The sequence below is a fragment of the Aedes aegypti genome, chromosome 1, assembly GCF_002204515.2.
Source record: "Aedes aegypti strain LVP_AGWG chromosome 1, AaegL5.0 Primary Assembly, whole genome shotgun sequence".
Taxonomy (NCBI): domain Eukaryota; kingdom Metazoa; phylum Arthropoda; class Insecta; order Diptera; family Culicidae; genus Aedes; species Aedes aegypti.
The window spans coordinates 236,847,456-236,866,312 of record NC_035107.1 but is presented as its reverse complement, the minus strand read 5'-3'; the positions used below and the strand labels follow the sequence as shown (position 1 = coordinate 236,866,312).

General features: G+C 45.1%; 1 protein-coding gene across 10 annotated transcripts in view; it reads left to right on the top strand.

Annotated features, from left to right (window-relative positions):
• The window catches only part of LOC5564690 (rhoGEF domain-containing protein gxcI), a 179,198-nt gene that overhangs the window by 97,853 nt on the left and 62,488 nt on the right, over positions 1-18,857 (top strand). For 8 of the 10 annotated variants that reach the window (XM_021837312.1, XM_021837314.1, XM_021837311.1 and 5 more), the window contains one exon: positions 18,069-18,221. The exons of the other annotated variants lie outside the window; for them this stretch is intronic. In XM_021837312.1, the coding sequence (XP_021693004.1) occupies positions 18,069-18,221 (153 nt within the window). The remainder of the gene's footprint in view (positions 1-18,068; positions 18,222-18,857) is intronic. 10 annotated transcript variants of the gene reach the window in all.

Genomic DNA, 18,857 nt, shown 5'->3' with positions numbered 1-18,857 from the left:
CAACAAATTACACACTTTCCCACGCGGCTCACGGGGAGTTGTCCATCCAGCTCGTTGTGCATCATGTAGGTGCATTCCGTATAGAGTGAGGTGGGGCAAAAGTTTTCCAAGATTTCTAGCTCAATTCAAAACAAATGTTTCAAATGTTATTGTGATTCCAATGTTATTCAAGTAAGTGAATTTCACTCCAAATATTGAAGAAATTTATTTGTTAGTTTTAGAGAATTTTGAAACTTTTTCAACTAAATATGGGTGAATATTTTGACACAAGTTTGTTCAGCAATATTGTATGCAAAATGTTGTTCATCCACTGTGCGGTATTTATGTATTTTCAACTGTTAGAGTTTTCAAGAAATATTGATTATTCCACTAGGGTCGAACTTTTGCCCCCCCTTACTCTATATCTCGACATGCACAAACGTTCCCCTTGCATACCGTTCGTCAGCTGTTGTGTTACCGCAGCGATTCGGACCGACACGGCTCGACTACCACATCCTTGTGGAACACGTAAACAAAATCTGCATGAAAATAAATCTGGCTCATTTAATTGCCAGTCGCCCTTCCCAAACATGTGGGTATTGATTTTACGGAGTTATAAATAAATGCTCTCATGTCCAATTGTTCGATTTCGTTTGCAGAAGGGATGATGATTTTCCCGATGAATAGATCTAAGATCAAACCAATTGATATTGCTTCCATATTAGCACGCAGAACACTCAATACACACACGCACACAAAACGCATCCATCCCACTCATGGTCATTATTCATCACACAAGGTCCACGTGTTCGGTGCACATGCAGGAACGCATTCATCACAGCATTGAATATTCCACATTTGTTGTTTTCCGTGTAAACCTACATGATTAAATTATGAGTTGATAACTCGGTTACGTAGAAAATTATGATTTTTAACAGCTTAAATGTTGTTGTGATTGGAAGTACGAAGTAGCTAGATTAGTTAAGAGCTAGAATTCGATGCTTTAGAACATTGTCGTACCATTTAGGTGTCAAAATTTAGTGCTTTCAGAAGTCGTAGCTCCATGAAACTGTTATCCGTTAAGGCTGTCAATTAAAATGAATACGTTTTAGCATTACAGAACAATTAAATTACCAAAATATTGTTTGAGTTATCTTACTTCTCAACAAATCCAAAATTTATTTCATCCTTTCTGCTTGGATTTACTTTTATAGCTTTTTTTTTATTGTAGCATGTACTGTTGTGAAAAATTCTTACTATAAAAAAGTCTGTTTTCGAAATTGGCTGGTTTCGCTTTTAGTTCTTTGAATCATATTCATTCATTAGTGCTTAGAATCTCCATGTTCAATCATCATACGATTATTTCAATCAGCTTTTCTTCTGTAATCTTCAAATAATAAGCGAACATTTCCTTTTCATGTTTTTCTAGCAAACTTTGAAACATAATATGCATTCCCGAAAAAATCAACTGAGGTCAATATGATTATTATGCTACCTAAATCTATATGTCACCTACACGAGTAGAAATCAGAATCTGAAAACAAGATTATGACTCATTATACCATGATTCCAGTGTGTTTTATCTTATGAAAAATACACTTTGATTCGGACTAATTATATCATGAGTTAGACTGCCGTAACGCACCACTCGCGTTATGTTTTTGTTGCTGGTTAAATTCCAAATGATCGGAATCATGAACCAAATGCCAAAACGTCATGACTCGCGCATCCGTTTATGTTCAACAGAGTAAATTAAAATGCTAGAGCAAGTCTTGAACCAAGAAACATCTGATCAGGTACAATCACTCCGTCGGGTTGAATTATGGATGATCTATAATAATGAGTTAACTTCAATTGAAGCAAAGCACTTCGCATAGTGTTGTCACTCTGGATGTAACGCTTATGAAGAATCATACCTAAATATAAATGTCGGACTTTTCGGGTGAGTTCTCCAGTTGTCCAAAGTTTATAGTGCTGTACGGTGGCGATTGACTATTTCGCAATCTATTTGCCTACACCGGGGTGCCGAGATCGGTCCTGCGATTCCGGTTGACGGATGACTTCGAGTTCTCAGGTGCCTGGACGACCCATTACCGGTACTACTCCCATTTCACTCAGTCCAGTCTCCGCATCTAACTACACTCTGAACCGCTTTTGCTGCCTTCTCCGATGTATACTTGACGTGGCTGTTGAAGATCAATCTGACCGACCTTCCGTCCTGTGACGTTGGCCTCGATCACTTAACCGGTTTACAGTTGCTGTTGATCAACAATTCAGTAGCTTTGTTCTATGATGTACCAAATACTGCGCCATTTCGTCACATCTGCCTCAATTCGTTCTGATTACTGGGTTCGCCGTAGAGTTGAGTGAGCTCTTTAGCACTCGGTGTTCGAAAACCCCAAGAGCTTGCAAGTCCTCCTCGAGCATAGTCCACGCCTCATGCCCATAGAGGACTACCGGTCTTATGAGCGTTTTGTACATCGTACATTTGGTGCGGGGGTGAATCTTTCTGGACCGCAGTTTCTTCTGGAGCCCATAGAAGGCACGACTTACGCTGATGATGCGCCTTCGTATTTCCCGACTAACATTGTTGTCAGCCGTCAACAAGGATCCGAGGTAGGCGAACTCGTCCACCACCTCGAAGGTATCTCCGTCTATCGTAACACTGCTTCCTAGGCGGGTCCTGTCGCGCTCAGTTCCGCCAACCAGCATGTACTTTGTTTTCGACGCACTCACCATTAGCCCGACTCTTGTTGCTTCGCGTTTTAGGCGGGTGTACAAATCTGCCACCGTTTCAAATTTTCTCCCAATAATATCCATGTCGTCCGCGAAGCAAACAAATTGTTCGCATCTCGTAAAAATCGTGCCTCGACTGTTAAGTCCGGCTCTCCGCATAACACCTTCAAGCGCAATATTGAATAACAGGCACGAAAGTCCATCGCCCTGTCGTAGTCCCCACCGAGACTCAAACGAACTGGAGTGTTCGCCCGAGATCTTCACGCAGTTTTGCACATCGTTCATCGTTGCTCTGATCAATCTTGTGAGCTTCCCGCGAAAGCTGTTCTCGTCCATGATTTGTCTCTGTTCCGTCACTTAAATTTAGGTACCAGCCACACGCCTGGGCCATGTGAGACTCTTTATGATAGATGCTCCTGTGTTTGTTGGTTCTCTAAACTTTTCTGCGCTGCTCGTCATGCTCTTCGGGTGGACCAACTGGATACCGAGGTCGATCTTGCGATTCCTGTTGAGGGGTGACTTCCGGTACGTAAGCGCCCCGTCGACCCAAAACCGGCGATTCCTCGTGGTCGATTCTCCTCGGCGCATGATGATAATTGGAGATTTCAGCTTTCAGTCACGAACGAAGCGTGACTGAAAGCCGAAATTACCAATAATCGTCATCTACGGACTACTCAACTAGTCGCCGGCAGAGAATCTAGCCGACTCCGATCGTGGCCCGATATCCTTGGGTCTTCTCAAAATGATATGCGTTATCGCTCTGTTCACCGCGTGTTACGTACTTACGTGTTGACACATTTTCTGCACGATGTTGTCGGGTTTTAAATCTCCGTCACTGCTTCCGTGCATTTCGTTCCACATTTGCACGTATCTTGGGCAGTCAAAAACTACATGTCGCTGTGTCTCCTCGATGTTTGGGCTGCCTGAGCAGTGTGGCGACTCTGCATGTCCAAATCTATGGAGATACTTTCTAAAAAATCCATGACCTGATATGGTAGCACTCCGTGATGTAGATGGGGATCATACCGGCAATAACGCATACAGCATCTGACGATATCTTTCTATACGCACTGGTCACTTGCACTGCCATCAGCCGGAACGCTCTGCTCAGCTTTTCGTGGCTCCGTTTTGTTTGTAGTGCCTTGCCCCAAGCAGAAACTCCATACCTAAGTATCGATGACGAGACGTTATCTAGCAGACGCCTCGTACTGGCTCTAGCTATAACGTTCATTGCCTTTTTAGACTTTTCGTATGCGTAATCAACGTGGCTGTTGAAATTCAGCCGATCGTCTGGATCTTCTATATTCCTGGAAGGCTACCTTCGTCAAGGCACTTCTGCAATACCTTCTTGAACATGTCCGGTTATGCCAGCTTTCAGCGCTACATTCAGTATTTCATCTGGACCGGAGGCTTTCTTTGAATTTAGTAGTTTCTCCGCTTCTTAAAGCTTGACGTTAGACACTTGTCGTTCCTCAACGATTGCTGCTGCGTCTTCACCGTACGGTGAAAATCACCGATCCAAATCCACGATCAAATTCAGCTTGTCTGGGCACATCTCAGATGATGTCGAGAGGCCTTAACGACTCGATACGCATTACCTCATGGATTGGTGTCTGCATCTCGGCCCAGCTCCTTGAAGCAATTAGATTAACTAAACTTGATCTCCCGTTTGAGTGCTGTCCTAGCTTCTCGAAAAGCCGTCCATCGTTCCCTTCTTTCCATTTCCGTCCCTGCTCTTTGAGCACGCCTTCTGGCTCTGAGACAAGCAGCGCGAAGTGTGCTGAGTGTGTCATTCCACCAGTAAGCTGGTCGCCGTTTGTCCCTCGGCTCCAGTTTTCGCGGCATAGTTGCGTCACAAGCCGTTACCTTCCTTTGTTTCAGTTCGGTGGCGTCGATAACTTTGTTATCACCGTCTTGACGAAGTTCCGCAACGATCCTTGTCCTCTTACACTTCCACTCGTTTGTTATTCTTCCCATTGTTGGCGCAGGGTTCCGTTGACCGAGCGCCATGAGTGTACCCCTCAAAACTCTCCAGTTCAAATTCGACGACAATGCATGACTGCAAAATGTAACGTCAATGATAGATTCCCTTCCGTTTCTCCAAAATGTGCTAACGGAGCCTTCGTTGCACAATCTTACATCTAGCTTCGCTAAGGATGTATCCTCTAGTCTAGGTCACTCTGCTACCCCATTTCACAGCCCAGGCATTGAAGTCTCCTGCAATGAGTATCGGCTTCCTTCCAATCCACCAGCTGGCTGAACTGCTCCACTGTCCACCACGGAAGTGCAAAACAACTGCATACATCAACACCGTTTATTTTATCGATAACGAAGCCATCACCTTAATTGTTCACCACTTCCTGGATAGGGAATCTGCCCATACAATGCATCGCAGCCGTTCCCGTTGACTCAATGCTGCCAACTTTGGTTTCCCAAAAAATCCTCAACAGGAAGTCCAGATTTTCGTTCGAGACAAGTGCAGAAACAACTGGGCTTTCCACCGATTACCCATTCAAAAATAGTTTCCTGCTGCTATTTTGTACGGGAACTCGATTGCCTTCCAGGAATTTAGCGTCAATATGGACATTAATTTTATTTGGAATGTTGAAAGGATCCGCCAAAGGGAGATTGTTTGGTATCATCAGAGAGGTTGTATTGAATCCTTCGATTGGCAAATCGGTTGTATTATTCTTGGTAACTAGGATTTCGATCTCTGTTTAAAATTTTGATGTGTTTCAATGAATCACCATACGCACCTTGTATTGGATGGACGACGTGTTGCCACAGACTCCCGTAACTATTGCCTTTGATCTTCTTCAGACCAAGTCGTTGGATACCCAGTAAACCACGTATCGTATAAGGATGTGCGCCAAAAATCTCATATTCATACGTCAAAAATCAGAATCGCACAATATGTCAAATCAAAACGAATAAATGTTAACACAAATTGTATATAATTCTCCACTACGATTCATTGTCGACAAACTTTGTTGACAACAAACCATGCCGTAAATAGTATAATCTAGAATCGCATCAAGATGTATTAACTGACAGATCATATTATTATATTATACCAATGCAGATTAGCATCAAATGAAATCGCAATGACTTTGCAAAATTTGCCACCCAAGGTTGGTATTTTCTGGCGGTGGGCTTTAAAGAACAACAAAGCGTGTGTGCTGTATAGCAAACTTCCATTCATGTTGGCAAATAATCACACCTTATTCATGCAGCGGTCTGTGGTGAAGTGGTATGGTACCGGTTTAGGGACCCAAAGGTCCGGTGTTCGAGTCACAGACGTCGAATGAGAAACGACCGAAGGACTTGGGAGACGGTAGTGTTCCACACGGAAGGTTCAGTTGGTGGAATTACTCGTTGAGGTTAGGATTGCGCGAGCGGAATGTTTTCACTCGGGACCGCCGGAAGTGATTGTTTCGATTCCAGATGAAGCAGCGTATTGTACTTTTTCTGGCACGTGCGGCACAAGCTTCTGGTGTATTGCACTGCAGTGTGACTGCTGGAAAGACAGTTGAAGCACGTTGGGGATTCAGTTTTAGAAGTTCTTCACACTGGTTGATATAGTGATTATGTCGGCACACAAAGCAGTTAATTTTGCTTCGCAACAATGGGACGGTTGGACGGTGAAGTACGAGGTCTAGAGGCAGACGAAATGGGGTTAGAGCGATTCGAAGAACCAGTACCACAGCTTTTGTGTAGGCACTCCAAGTTTTCCAAAATGCGGCAAAGATTCTTCAAGAAGCTTACCAATTCCTTCCAATCTGGCAGTTTGGATTCTTCTACTTCAGCTTCATTTTGTTCGAGCCTTAGGGCTTCAGTGAATACTTCACCGTCGAAGCGCGCAGTTTTCGAACCTGGGACTTGGGTCGAGTTACATTGCCTTGCCCTCCATCCGCCAAACATTATACAACAGCGAATCGCTTGATGATCGCTATAAGTGTAACCGTCATCAATGCGCCAGTTCATGATTGCTGTAAGGTCTACAGAATGTTACGTCGATAATCAATTCTGCACCATTTCTGCTGAAGATGGCCACTAGCCTGGGACACGGTTATATGAAAAATTTAGATTCTCTCTCCAGTCCACTTTTTGGATTGAATTTAGGTCCCATAACAACTGTGAAAAATTTCAGCTCGATCGGAGAAACTATATTTTAGTGCCAGCCGTTCAAAGTTTGTATGAGATTTACTATGGGAAAACTTACTTTTGCAAAGAAAAATCGCCAGAGGCCGCCCATTGACCTCTATAAAAATTCTGAACACAGATCTCGATAGGTATTTCTACGATGAACAACATTGCCGAAGACCGCAAAACAATCCGATGCTTGTGAAAAAAGTTATCAAGCATAGACTATGCGGAAATTTTGCCCGTTTTTTGTTATTATTGTTATTCCTTTACGTGTTAATCAACGTCGGGTTGCCAATAGGTTTTCATTGAATAACTTGTCGGATTGTTTGGCGGTCTTCGGCAATATTCTTCGTCGTAAAAATACTGTGTTCAGAATTTTTATAGAGATCAATGGGAACCTCTGGCGATTTTTCTTTGCAAAAGTAAGTATTCCCATAGTAAATCCCATACAAACTTTGAACGGCTGGCGCTAAAATATAGTTTCTCCGATCGAGCTGAAATTTTTCACAGTTGTTATGGGACCTTAATGCAATCCAAAATGTGGACTGGAGCGAGAATCTAAATTTTGTCCCACACTAATGGCCACTGTACCTACAGTTGCCAGCTCTACATTTAATGCGGCTACCCCCCTTCACTGCCCATGCATTAATGTTACCAGCTATCACTACTAGCCATCTTGGGGGCGCGTAGCAACGGCAATAGAACACGCTTAATGTTCGCTTTCGCAAAACCGTCATTTGACATAGAGACTACTTCTTGGATTGGGTATCGACCTGTCATCCCTATAGCTGCTAGCTGTTGAGACCTATCCGCCACCTAGTTCCCGCTGTTTGCTGGCATGCGATATGGATCGGATAGTAACACAACTTCGGTTTTCGTTTCCGAGACTGACAGGCAAAGCAGCTGCTGGGCTGCATCACAGTGGTTTAAACTCGACTGTGTTACTTCTATTTTGGCTTGCTCTACTCTTACTGCTTTCGGGACCATTGCATTCGCTCTTTTTGCCTCTGCAACCGGCAACATGATCGCCACCTTCTGGGTGCCCAGCGGGCCCTTTCTAAGGTGGATGGCCTTACTGGCTACGTCGACGTGACACTGCTCTTTGAGGGCAGCCGAGACCTCCGCTGCATCGGTGACCTCATCCCGATTTTTACACTGGAGAGTCGCTTCTGCAGTCAGGGATCTTACATCAACCGCGTCGCAAGTACTTCTTGTGTCAGTTGCTTGTAGACTGCACCCTTTTGTTTGACGTGTTTCTTTAAGATTAGGATCATTTCACCAATCCTAGTCCGCCTTGTGCTCCGCACATCTGCGCCAAATGGCGATAACTTCTCCGTGCTTCGCATCGCTTTTAGAACCTCGGCGTATTTCGCTTCCTCCGTTTTGATAACGAAGGCCTCGCTCAAATTCCTACGTTTCGCTGTTTTCGGTTCAGAATTCTCCTTGGTCACCGTTTCCAGTTTTCTTCTTTCTTTTTTCTTTCCGACTCGTATTCACGGGTTGCTGTTGTTTTACACCCGTGGATCCTGTGGAAGCACCGCTTGGTTCGGCCTATTCCGTGGCTCCTTTTTCTTGGCTTTCTTGGCCTTAAACGTGTTGGCCTCTCCACTTTTGCCATGTCCTCTTGATCGCGGACCTTGGCTCGTGCCAGCCCTTCCGAACTGGAGGATGGCCGTGTAGGTCATTTTTTCCTTAGTAACCATACGTCTTTTCGCCACGTATTCATCCTCGGAAGGTCCTTTCTTTCGCATCGCTTATCGAACAATATCATCTAATATATTCGCGTTGCCTGTGAAGAAAATCGCTTCAGTCTGGCACGACTTTGTGTCTTTTTTGCCTTCTACCGTGCCAAGTTGTGCATTGGATTTCTAATAGTCCTGCTTTGCAGCTAGGACTGATGGTCGCAGTTCCAGCAGACTCGTTTTCAAGTCCTTGCTGATATTGATTTTGCTCTTAACAAACTTGATGATGGCATCGAGTTGCTCAGCAGCCACCTGCGTTTCTGGAGGTACTCTCTATTGCGATCCATGGCCTCGATTAGTATTGGGTCATCAATCACCTCACAGATACAGTGCCTGCTGTCGTCACAGTGTCTAGGCCCACACTGTTCTCTCTTAAGTTGATGTTGGGCGCCTCCTTCCTTGGTTGGAGCCTTAGCCAATTACTGATGGGTCCAGAAGCCTCTCCTTCACATTCCGCTAGTTGTTTGTTTTGATGGATCATCTGTTATGGGTTCCTGCTAAGAGTCGCTATCCAACTCCGCTGGAATAGTCGCCTTTATGATCCCATGGTTATCTATGCAAGTAGGGAGGCTGACATAGTCCTTTATTGGGTACTATGTTCAGAGCCGGATCGGCGCAAGTCAGGTAATGGCATCTGAGCCTACTCCCGCCCAGTTGGAACAACCAGGCAGCAGATTTGGAACGTACTCTAAGGCATGCCACGGTTTGACGGGACGGGGCAGTCTGCACGATAAGACCACTCACCGTTTCATACCAGTATCACCTGACACTCCACTCTACAAGCATCTAAACAATAATTTCAGTATGATTTATATATCGGCATGGTAAAAATACCCGAGGAAGAACAATTACCTTTTTGTACACTATTTATTGGTATCACACTAATACCTAACTATGGTATTTCTCAATTCGGTATTACAGTCATCTCTCCCTTACTCGATATTGAAGGGACCATCGAGTTAGGGAAGTATCGAGTTACAGAACACAAAAGCAGTGCAACTGCGTTTCAAGGGACCATCGAGTTAGCCATGAAAACCAACTTTTACTATGGTTCTCTAACTCGATATCGAGATACGGAATATCGAGTAAGGGAGAGTTAACTGTATTATGGTATTGGATATATTGATCAAACAATTGAATATATCTCATTGAGGTATTCGAAAGTTAATGAGAACTGCTTGAGTATTGAACTACCGTTCAAGAATTTCACTTTCATATGGAAATCCGTCATGTATTATTTAGGTATTACAGTATCTGATCTAATTATCAGTTTGGTGTTCGTAGAATATGTACGAGATATTGAAAATTGGATTTCGGCTTTCAGTCACGAATTGAGCTGTACGAAATGTGAACTAGATTGGCTCGGTATCGGATTTGGAAAATTAGGGTTTGATTAGCGATGAGAAACACTGTTCTTCGTTTGACGGGTTTTATTAGACTGACTATTCTATACTAGTTATACAATACGCTCAGGACCAGATGGGAATACAAAAGAGCTCCTATTGATTGGTTTCGCTCACACTATCAGACGGATAGGTGATAAGAGAGATATATTGCAATAGTATTGAACTGTTGTACAATAGGGTGATTCATTATTTTATCTATTCTTAACATAGCCGGCCTCCGTTGAAAAGTGTATGGTTTTCAATAATTTTTAACTACTACAAATTCAAATTTTAACGAGGCGCTCAAATCTGCTAATTAATACTAGTTCACTGGGTTTGATTTTCTGATTGGTCGATCAATTGATGTTGATCTTCGACTTCGTTGAACCTTCGAACCTTATTTGCTGCACCGGAAGTGATGAGGGATTCCGTTCTGTGGTCCTGGTGAGGGTTCACACGGTTGACTATGGAATGTGGGGCCAGTTCATCGATGTCGTAGTCTGGATTCGACAACAACGTCCAGTGTGATCGGATGACCACACAGCCGAGCGGTGAATCTCGACAAAGGGGCACAGTTGCGCAGCATGAAACGACAGAAAGCATTAGTTTACGTTCAACAAACGGACGGTACAGACAAATAAGCGCCTAAACGCTGTTGGGATTGAGCAACGTTACATGTTGGCGAGAACTTCATCATCTTCAGCGGTTGCTGACTGTTGTACAGGAAGAACGCAGACCTTGCTTATTGCACGGTTGAATTCTCCGTCCTCTGTCTTCACTGAGACGACGCGGACGTTCCCGTCGTCACCATGGTAGAGTCGTGTCACACGACCGAGGCACCACCGGAGGGGTGGTAATTTTTCATCCTTCAGGAGTACTAGGGTTCCAACAGCAATATTGTCGCGCAGGCGGGTCCATTTGGTGCGCGGGTGCAGGCCGGACAAATAATCCGTACTCCAGCGCTTCCAAATTCGTCGAACAAATTCTTGCGTCGACTGATAGCGACTAAGTCGGTTCTGGGGCACTTGTTCATACGAAGGTTCGGCGGTAGCAGCCAAAGGTCGGTGGACCAAAAAATGGCCCGGTGTAAGTACCTCTAGGTCCTCGGGATCAGTGGACAGTTGCGTGAGTGACCTGGAATTCAGGCAACTCTCAATCTGGACGAGCAGGGTTTCAAGATCGTCCTTGAAGAGAACGGCGGTTCCGATGGTCGTTTTCAGGTGCTTCTTAAACGACTTAACGGCGGCCTCCCAGAGGCCTCCGAAGTTTGGCGAGCGGGGCGGTATAAACTTGAAATCAATTCCTTCTGCCACACAAAAGGAACTGACGGAATGTTGATGCTGCTGCGATTTGAATTGTGTTAAAAGCTCGGCTAACGCGCGGGATGCGCCTTGAAAGTTTTTCGCGTTGTCACATTCGATAACGGCTGGTTTGGAGCGTCGGGCAATGAACCGTTTCAGGGCCGAGATGAAGGCGTCCGTTGTTAGATCCGCCACCAATTCGATATGTACCGCCTTGGTGACTAGACACACGAAAATGGCGACGTAGCATTTTACCGGAGGGGACTTACGACCATAATGGCGGTAGAATAATGGTCCGCAAGAAACGGGTAGGTGGGAGTCACCCGTTCGGTGGGGAGATCCCCCATTAGTTGCTCCTGGACCGTGGGTTTGCAGCGGTAGCATCTAATGCAATCTTGCACCACCTTACGCGCCAAGTTGCGTACTCTTAGTGGCCAAAACCGTTCCCGCAAGTTGGCGATCATTAGTTGCGGGCCAGCGTGAAGAAGCTTCTGATGATAGTAGACAACTACCACCTTCGTGAAAGAGTGGTGTGAAGACAAGATCATTGGGTGTTTGCGTGTTTCAGAGACTGGTGCGTTGCGTAGACGACCCCCGACCTTCAGGATTCCATCCTCCAAGATCGGTGCAAGGGTTTTTAATTTCGAGTTAGGTTTAACCTCTCCATTAGCGGCTATGGCTTGAATATCTTCCTTCAACGACTCTTGCTGGGATACACGAACTAGAACACTGAGAGCTTCCTTATACTCGGCGGCCAGGAGAAAACCGGTTCGCCGATTTGATGGACTCCGATGTTTGCAGTTGTGGGAAAACCTCAAAATATACGCCGTCAGAGAAACTAATCCAGTATTCGACGAACGCAGACTAAAGATGGGGTTGGGCGTCTGGGCTTGGATCGGTAGTGCTACAACCTTTTCCTCTAATTCGTCTACAGCGAAGTCTTCCAATGTAGGGCGGACTAGGGGAGGCCAGAATCTGTTCGGTTGACTGAGCCACGGTGGACCATTCCACCACGCAGCACAATCCTTGAGTTCCGCCGGCAGCATTCCGCGGGAGATGATGTCCGCCGGATTTTCAACTCCGGGCACGTGCGCCCAAAGCCCACATTCCGTCAGATGTTGTATTTCTGACACCCTATTCGCCACAAAGGTTTTCCAGCGAGATGGAGTTGATGAGATCCACTGGAGTACTATCATCGAATCGGTCCAGAAAAAGCACTTCATTTGGAGTTTCAGTGCTTCTTGGACCTTCTGAAACAGGTGGCTGAGTAATAACGCTGAAGAAAGTTCCAGCCGAGGCAGACAGATCTTTTTTTGCTTTTTGCTGTTTCCGAGAGGTGCTAGCTTCGATTTAGAGGTTAATAAGCGAACGGATATTTCTCCGCTGGGGGACACGGCACGGATGTAGATGCAGGTCCCATATGCCTTCTCGGAGGCATCACAAAAACCGTGTAATTCGATGACAGTCGGATCGATGCTTGGAACAACCCAACGAGGAACGTTGATCGTCTCGATAACTGCAAGTTCGCATCGAAACTGCAGCCAGTTTTGTTGGATTTCGTCTTCAAGAGGCTCGTCCCAGGAACGTTTGCTTCGCCAGAGTTCCTGTACGAACATTTTGGCAACTACTATCACCGGTCCTATGAAGCCTAGAGGATCAAACAGACTTGAAGAATCCGAAACAACCTGCCGCTTGGATACACAGATGTCCTGTTTCCATTTTGGACCGTGGAAACCAAAACTATCGGATGCTGGTTCCCATTTCAAACCAAGCGTTTTGATAGAAGCACCGGGATCGAGTCCCAAAACGGTCCGTTCATTTCGCAGTGTTTCGGGAATATGGGAAAGCATCTCCGGGGAGTTGGACGACCATTTGCGTAGCGGAAACCCAGCAGAGTCCAGCAGCTGCTGAAGTTGTGTACATAACTGCTTGCCAGATTCGATGTCGTTGCTTCCAGTCATAAGATCGTCCATATAGAAGTCTTCTCCAACGACTTCCGCAGCAAGGGGGTAGGAAGGGCGACCCAGTTTGGACAGTTCTTGCAGACATCGGGTGGCTAGGTATGGCGCCGAGGAGGTGCCATAAGTCACCGTCGAGAGCTCAAAAATGCGGATTGGCTCTGACGGATCTTCTCTCCGAAGAATTCGTTGAAGACATTGATCCGAGGGATGTATCTGGATCTGGCGATACATTTTTTCAATGTCCGCAATAAGAACGTACCGATGAGTTCGCCATCGCAGAATCAGCGAGAATAGGTCGCCTTGCACCACTGGACCCACCATTAGGGCGTTGTTCAAAGAAATGCTGGTGTCCGTGACGCAGGACGCGTCGAAAACCACGCGAAGTTTGGTGGTGACGCTATCGGGACGCTCTATGCAATGATGTGGCAAATAATATGGACGATATGGTGTGGGTTGACTGACATCTATTACTTCCTTCATATGCCCTAACGATTGGTACTCCTCGATGAAAGCGGAGTAAGCAGCCTTCAGTTGGGGTTTTGCTTGCAAACGGCGTTCAACGGAGAGGAAGCGGCGTTTTGCAATTTCATACGAATCTCCCATCAGCGATAGGACGGACAATTTCTTTGGAAGTTCGACTACGAACCGACCGGAGTCAGTTCTCGTGGTGGTAGCTACGAAGTGAGCCTCGCAAGTCGATTCTTCTACCGACATGGTGCTGGAGGACTGACAAGATTCCAGTTCCCAAAATCTGGAGAGCTGTTCATCGAGACTCAGCGTACTGCAAACGTGGACGACGCTAACACTTTCTGGATCGGGTCGACTTTTTCCGACCCTACCGGAAACAACCCAACCGAGCAAGGTATTTTGCAGCACCGGTCTGCCGGGGCCAAGACGGATGAGTCCATCGAGAAGCAAATCATAGTAAGCATCCACTCCAATAATCATGTCTACAGGTGCGGGTTGGTGGAATTTGGGATCAGCCAGTATAATGCTCGTAGGCCAATTCCAATCAGCAACGTCAATGTTGTTCGAAGGAAGTTCCCGTGTGACAGCCTTTAACACGTGAAACTTCAATGGTGTACGGTAACTGCAACAATGAGACTGGATGTGGACCACGATGAAATGGGTGGAAGTGATAGAGGATTGTCCAATACCACCGACGCTGTGATTTTCCTTGACCTTCTGCACCTGCAATCGTTGAGCCAAACTTTCGGAGATGATGTTCAGCTGCGATGCAGGATCAAGCAAAGCTCTAGCCCAGATGATGTTCTTCGCAGAATCGATGACCTTCACGAGCGCCGTCTGCAGCAACACAGTTGATGGGATTCGGCGGACGTTGGCAACCAAGGAGGTAGAGCAATGGCTGAGTGAACTTGTGGAAGGCGTAGGATCGGCAGCGAGGATTGATTGCGAGGAAGTCTGATTTGCGTTTGAAGATATAGTTGGAGCGATCTGAGATTGAGTCTGATTTGTGGTGGGTTGGCTTGGATTCGGTTTGGAAACCTGTGGTTGGGGAGGATTGCGATTCGGAGCTTGTTGGTGGAGCATTGTGTGATGCTTTTGACTACAGACCCGGCAAGCACCAGATGAACAGTTTCGCACTTGATGATCAGCGGACAGGCAATTTATGCAGAGAGACTTTTTCTTCACCAAATCGTATCGTTCAGACACGGAAAGCTTGCGGAACGCATCGCACTTAAACGGAGAGTGGGCAGACTGGCTACAAAAACAGCATGGTTTCGAGGAAGAACTGACTATGGAGTGCACGCTGCTGACCTTGAACTTTTGCACTCTAGTTGGATCAGATCGGGGAGGATCAGAGGCGCGCGGTTTCCCAGGCGCGATTGACTGAAGCACCATGCAATGGGAACGAAGAAAATCAATCAGCTGCTCATATTTGGGAACGTCTGTCGATTTGTGATGATTCTCCCATTGTTTCAGCGTTGCTGTGTCGAGTCGAGAACACACGATGTGAGCAAGTAAGACACTCCAACCCTTGGTGTCGATATTCATCTTCTCAATCATCTGGAGGTTACGTTCGAAGTCGTCGATAAGACGAGAGAGGGATTCATAACATTCCCGCTTCACAGGTTCCACGGAAAGAAGCGAATCTAAGTATGTTTTCACCACTAACTTTTTGTTATCGAAACGCTTTGTCAAAGACTGCCAAGCGACAGCATAGTTGGCATCTGTGATGTCGATAGATTCGACCACCCGCTTAGCTTCCTTTGTCAGTGATGCGACAAGATAGGAAAATTTGTCCACGTCAGAAAGATTCGGATTAGAATCAATGAGACTCTTGAACGTGTCTCTAAAGGTCAGCCACTCCGTGACTGAGCCATCGAAAGACGGAAGCTTGACTTCAGGAAGCTTAATCCGAGCCATTTGGTTCGTGCGATTGGGAATCGAACCACTGAAACCTTCGCCCGCACTGGTGGATGGTATCGCTTTCGCATTTCGTTCCGCATTGACGAGGAAACCCTTCACATGCACGTAGATCTTTTCGAATTGATCACGTGAGGCTCGACTGATCTTATCTTCCTCTTCCGCCGTAGGTGAATCTTCATCCTGCAGCAAGTCTATTTCAAGACGAATCTTCAAAAAGTTTTCGAAAATTCCCTCCAAACGATCCATCCAACCCGCGATCCGACCCCTATCCCGCGCTTCATCATAGCCATCAATAAATTTAGCCACGTTGTTCAACGTATCGAAGCAAAAACGTTCTTGCTTTGTCAATGCTCGCAAGTCAGGAGCCATTGTTCCACTTCAAAGGAACAAAAGAAAGCGTTCCAAATTGTGCAGAAATATCGCAATATGTGTCGCAGATAGCTTTCGAAATATGTAGTTCTCAAAACACCAACAGCTTTATTTGCTCACGAGAAATATTTAACCACCACCTCGTGTTAATATGGATCGCAAATCATCAACCACTGCACTCAAATCTCGTTAAAATGCTCTAAATCGTTCAATTCAATTCGATGGCATACAAATTGCGAAAATGGTTAGTCGCATGCTTCTACTCGCTTACCTCTTCAATCGGCGGAAGGTGCGGCGACCGGCCGGCGGGGTTCGGCCTTTGTTGCTACGGCTATTATCTACGATCCTATTGTGCTATTGTGCGGACCCAAGCCACGCTATCTGTTGAGCACGCGGTCGACTCAAACCACGTGTTGGCGTCACACTCACTTGGTTGCTGGTGCACTTTCACTCTTCTGTTTTCCGATCGAAGCGGTTATCACTTTTGCACGATTATCGTTCTTTTTGCGTTCCGTTTGTATCAAGAACGTTCGTATTCGACACTATTCACTACACGCTCCGCTTACACGCACGCTTAGCGTCCACGGCGCTTGGACGGCACCGTAAGATCACCACCGATAACGTTCGCCGAAACAGCGACACAAAACTTCTTCTACCGTGACACCGAAACGCGTGACACTCACGGTCTGCTTATTTCACGACAAGCACTAAGCACTGACGCGAACCGAAAACTACGAATATACCGAGGCCAATCGATCCGGTTCGAAGGACCACTTTCATATGTACGAAATGTGAACTAGATTGGCTCGGTATCGGATTTGGAAAATTAGGGTTTGATTAGCGATGAGAAACACTGTTCTTCGTTTGACGGGTTTTATTAGACTGACTATTCTATACTAGTTATACAATACGCTCAGGACCAGATGGGAATACAAAAGAGCTCCTATTGATTGGTTTCGCTCACACTATCAGACGGATAGGTGATAAGAGAGATATATTGCAATAGTATTGAACTGTTGTACAATAGGGTGATTCATTATTTTATCTATTCTTAACATGAGCGTTGATTATTTTAAATCATTGCCAAAAAAAAAATCAACGCTTAATTCGTGACTGAAAGCCGAAATCCAATTTTCATCATCAAAGTCCAGTCAATCTTTGTTAGTACGAGATATTATTTGACGTATTGCACCTCTTATACAAGGCTCTGTTATACCTCATTCTGGTTAGGGGAAGACGGGGTAAGACGGACCACCTTCAGTTTGGCATGAAATTGGCGGTTTTCTTGAAAGTTCATCAAGCACTTTGCATAAACACAAGATTTTTATCATTCCGAAGCATGTAGGGTGATATTTTCATGCCATTTTCCATAACAAATATCAAGAAGAAAGTTTTTGCTCGTCGATATTGTATTTGATATAAATTTAACAGATGCTCACCTAAGGATCTCGGAAGAAATTTTTTAAATTAAGGCTTTAAAAAACAACATGCTGCGTCGAAAAATGATTTATTGATCCTTGATTTTGACATATGAATTAAATGGCTTAGGCGGGCGGTATTACCCCGTCTTCCCCTATAAGTATTGGAAGTTATCTGGTATGGAATACCTTATATTGGTATTCCATAGTTACTCGTTCTGCTCGAGTATGCAATTGGCTAAAGAAAATAACATTTTGAAAAGAGTCTGGATCGAACGGGAATCGAACACCTTCAATATGACTTTGCTTTGAAATCTCGAACTTAACCACTAGGCTATGGAAGTCAGAGTACTGATATAGAATACAAATCATCAAAATACTCTTCACAACACACGCACAGTTATCATTTCATGATATCATTCGCTTACTTTGCTCCATTTATCATGTCATGCTATTTTTATTTTTACATAGAAATACAGTAAAACTACTTATCTGTTTTTCAAACAAAAACATATGTAAACATGATTCCTTATAAAACATATTTTCAAAGCCCATCTCAAAAACAAGCTAGACCACTCAAAAAACAAAACAATAGAAAAAAAATACCCAAGCAAGCAAAATGTATTCATTTTAATTACAGTCTGAAGAACGCGGAACCCCTTCCCGTCGCAGTAAATCGGAAGGACCACCAGCGGTTGCCAACGGACGGCTACCGACCGGAACCGGCACCGGCGGCATCTCGAACGGAGTAGCACACGAGCCGGTCTCGGTCGAAGGCAGAGCGCAGGAACAGGTAGGCCAATCACCGACGCCCCGGTCGTCGTCCCCGTTCGTCTTCGTCTTCGTCTTCCTCCGGTCCGTGGACATTGTTCCACTGCTGGCGTTTCGCAGTCGATGAATTTTGTGTGTGCGAATGAGCGTTGTTGGGTGTTTGCGAGAGTCGCTTTGAGAGGAGTACACACACGAACACTAGAATACCGATTTTCGAGATGATCGCACATTACACTCACACAAATACACACCGGTGCAACTGAATTGTTGCCGATACACATTTTCAGTGTAACAAATGTAAAGTAACACCACCAGCTTGTGTGAGAGTGCACACTTTTGATTTCGTTGATGCGAGAGTGCGATTTAACACGCTGACTGTCAGTTTTACAACTCTTGGATATTGCTTTCGATGTTGTTTGAACAATTCGCCTTTGTATTCTCCCTGATTTTGGTTTTGATGCTTTTGTTTGGCGGTTTTCTTCTGCTATGTTTTATTTCAGTTAAATGAACTAATTTTGGTTTGATTGTGTTTTTTTAATTATATTTGATTTTCTTCAAGCAGGATGCAATGTTTCAGTCGTTAAACCATATGTCATTCAATTGCAATTCAAAGTTGGACGTATGAATGATGTTGAAATAAAGATAGTTTCGTATTGGC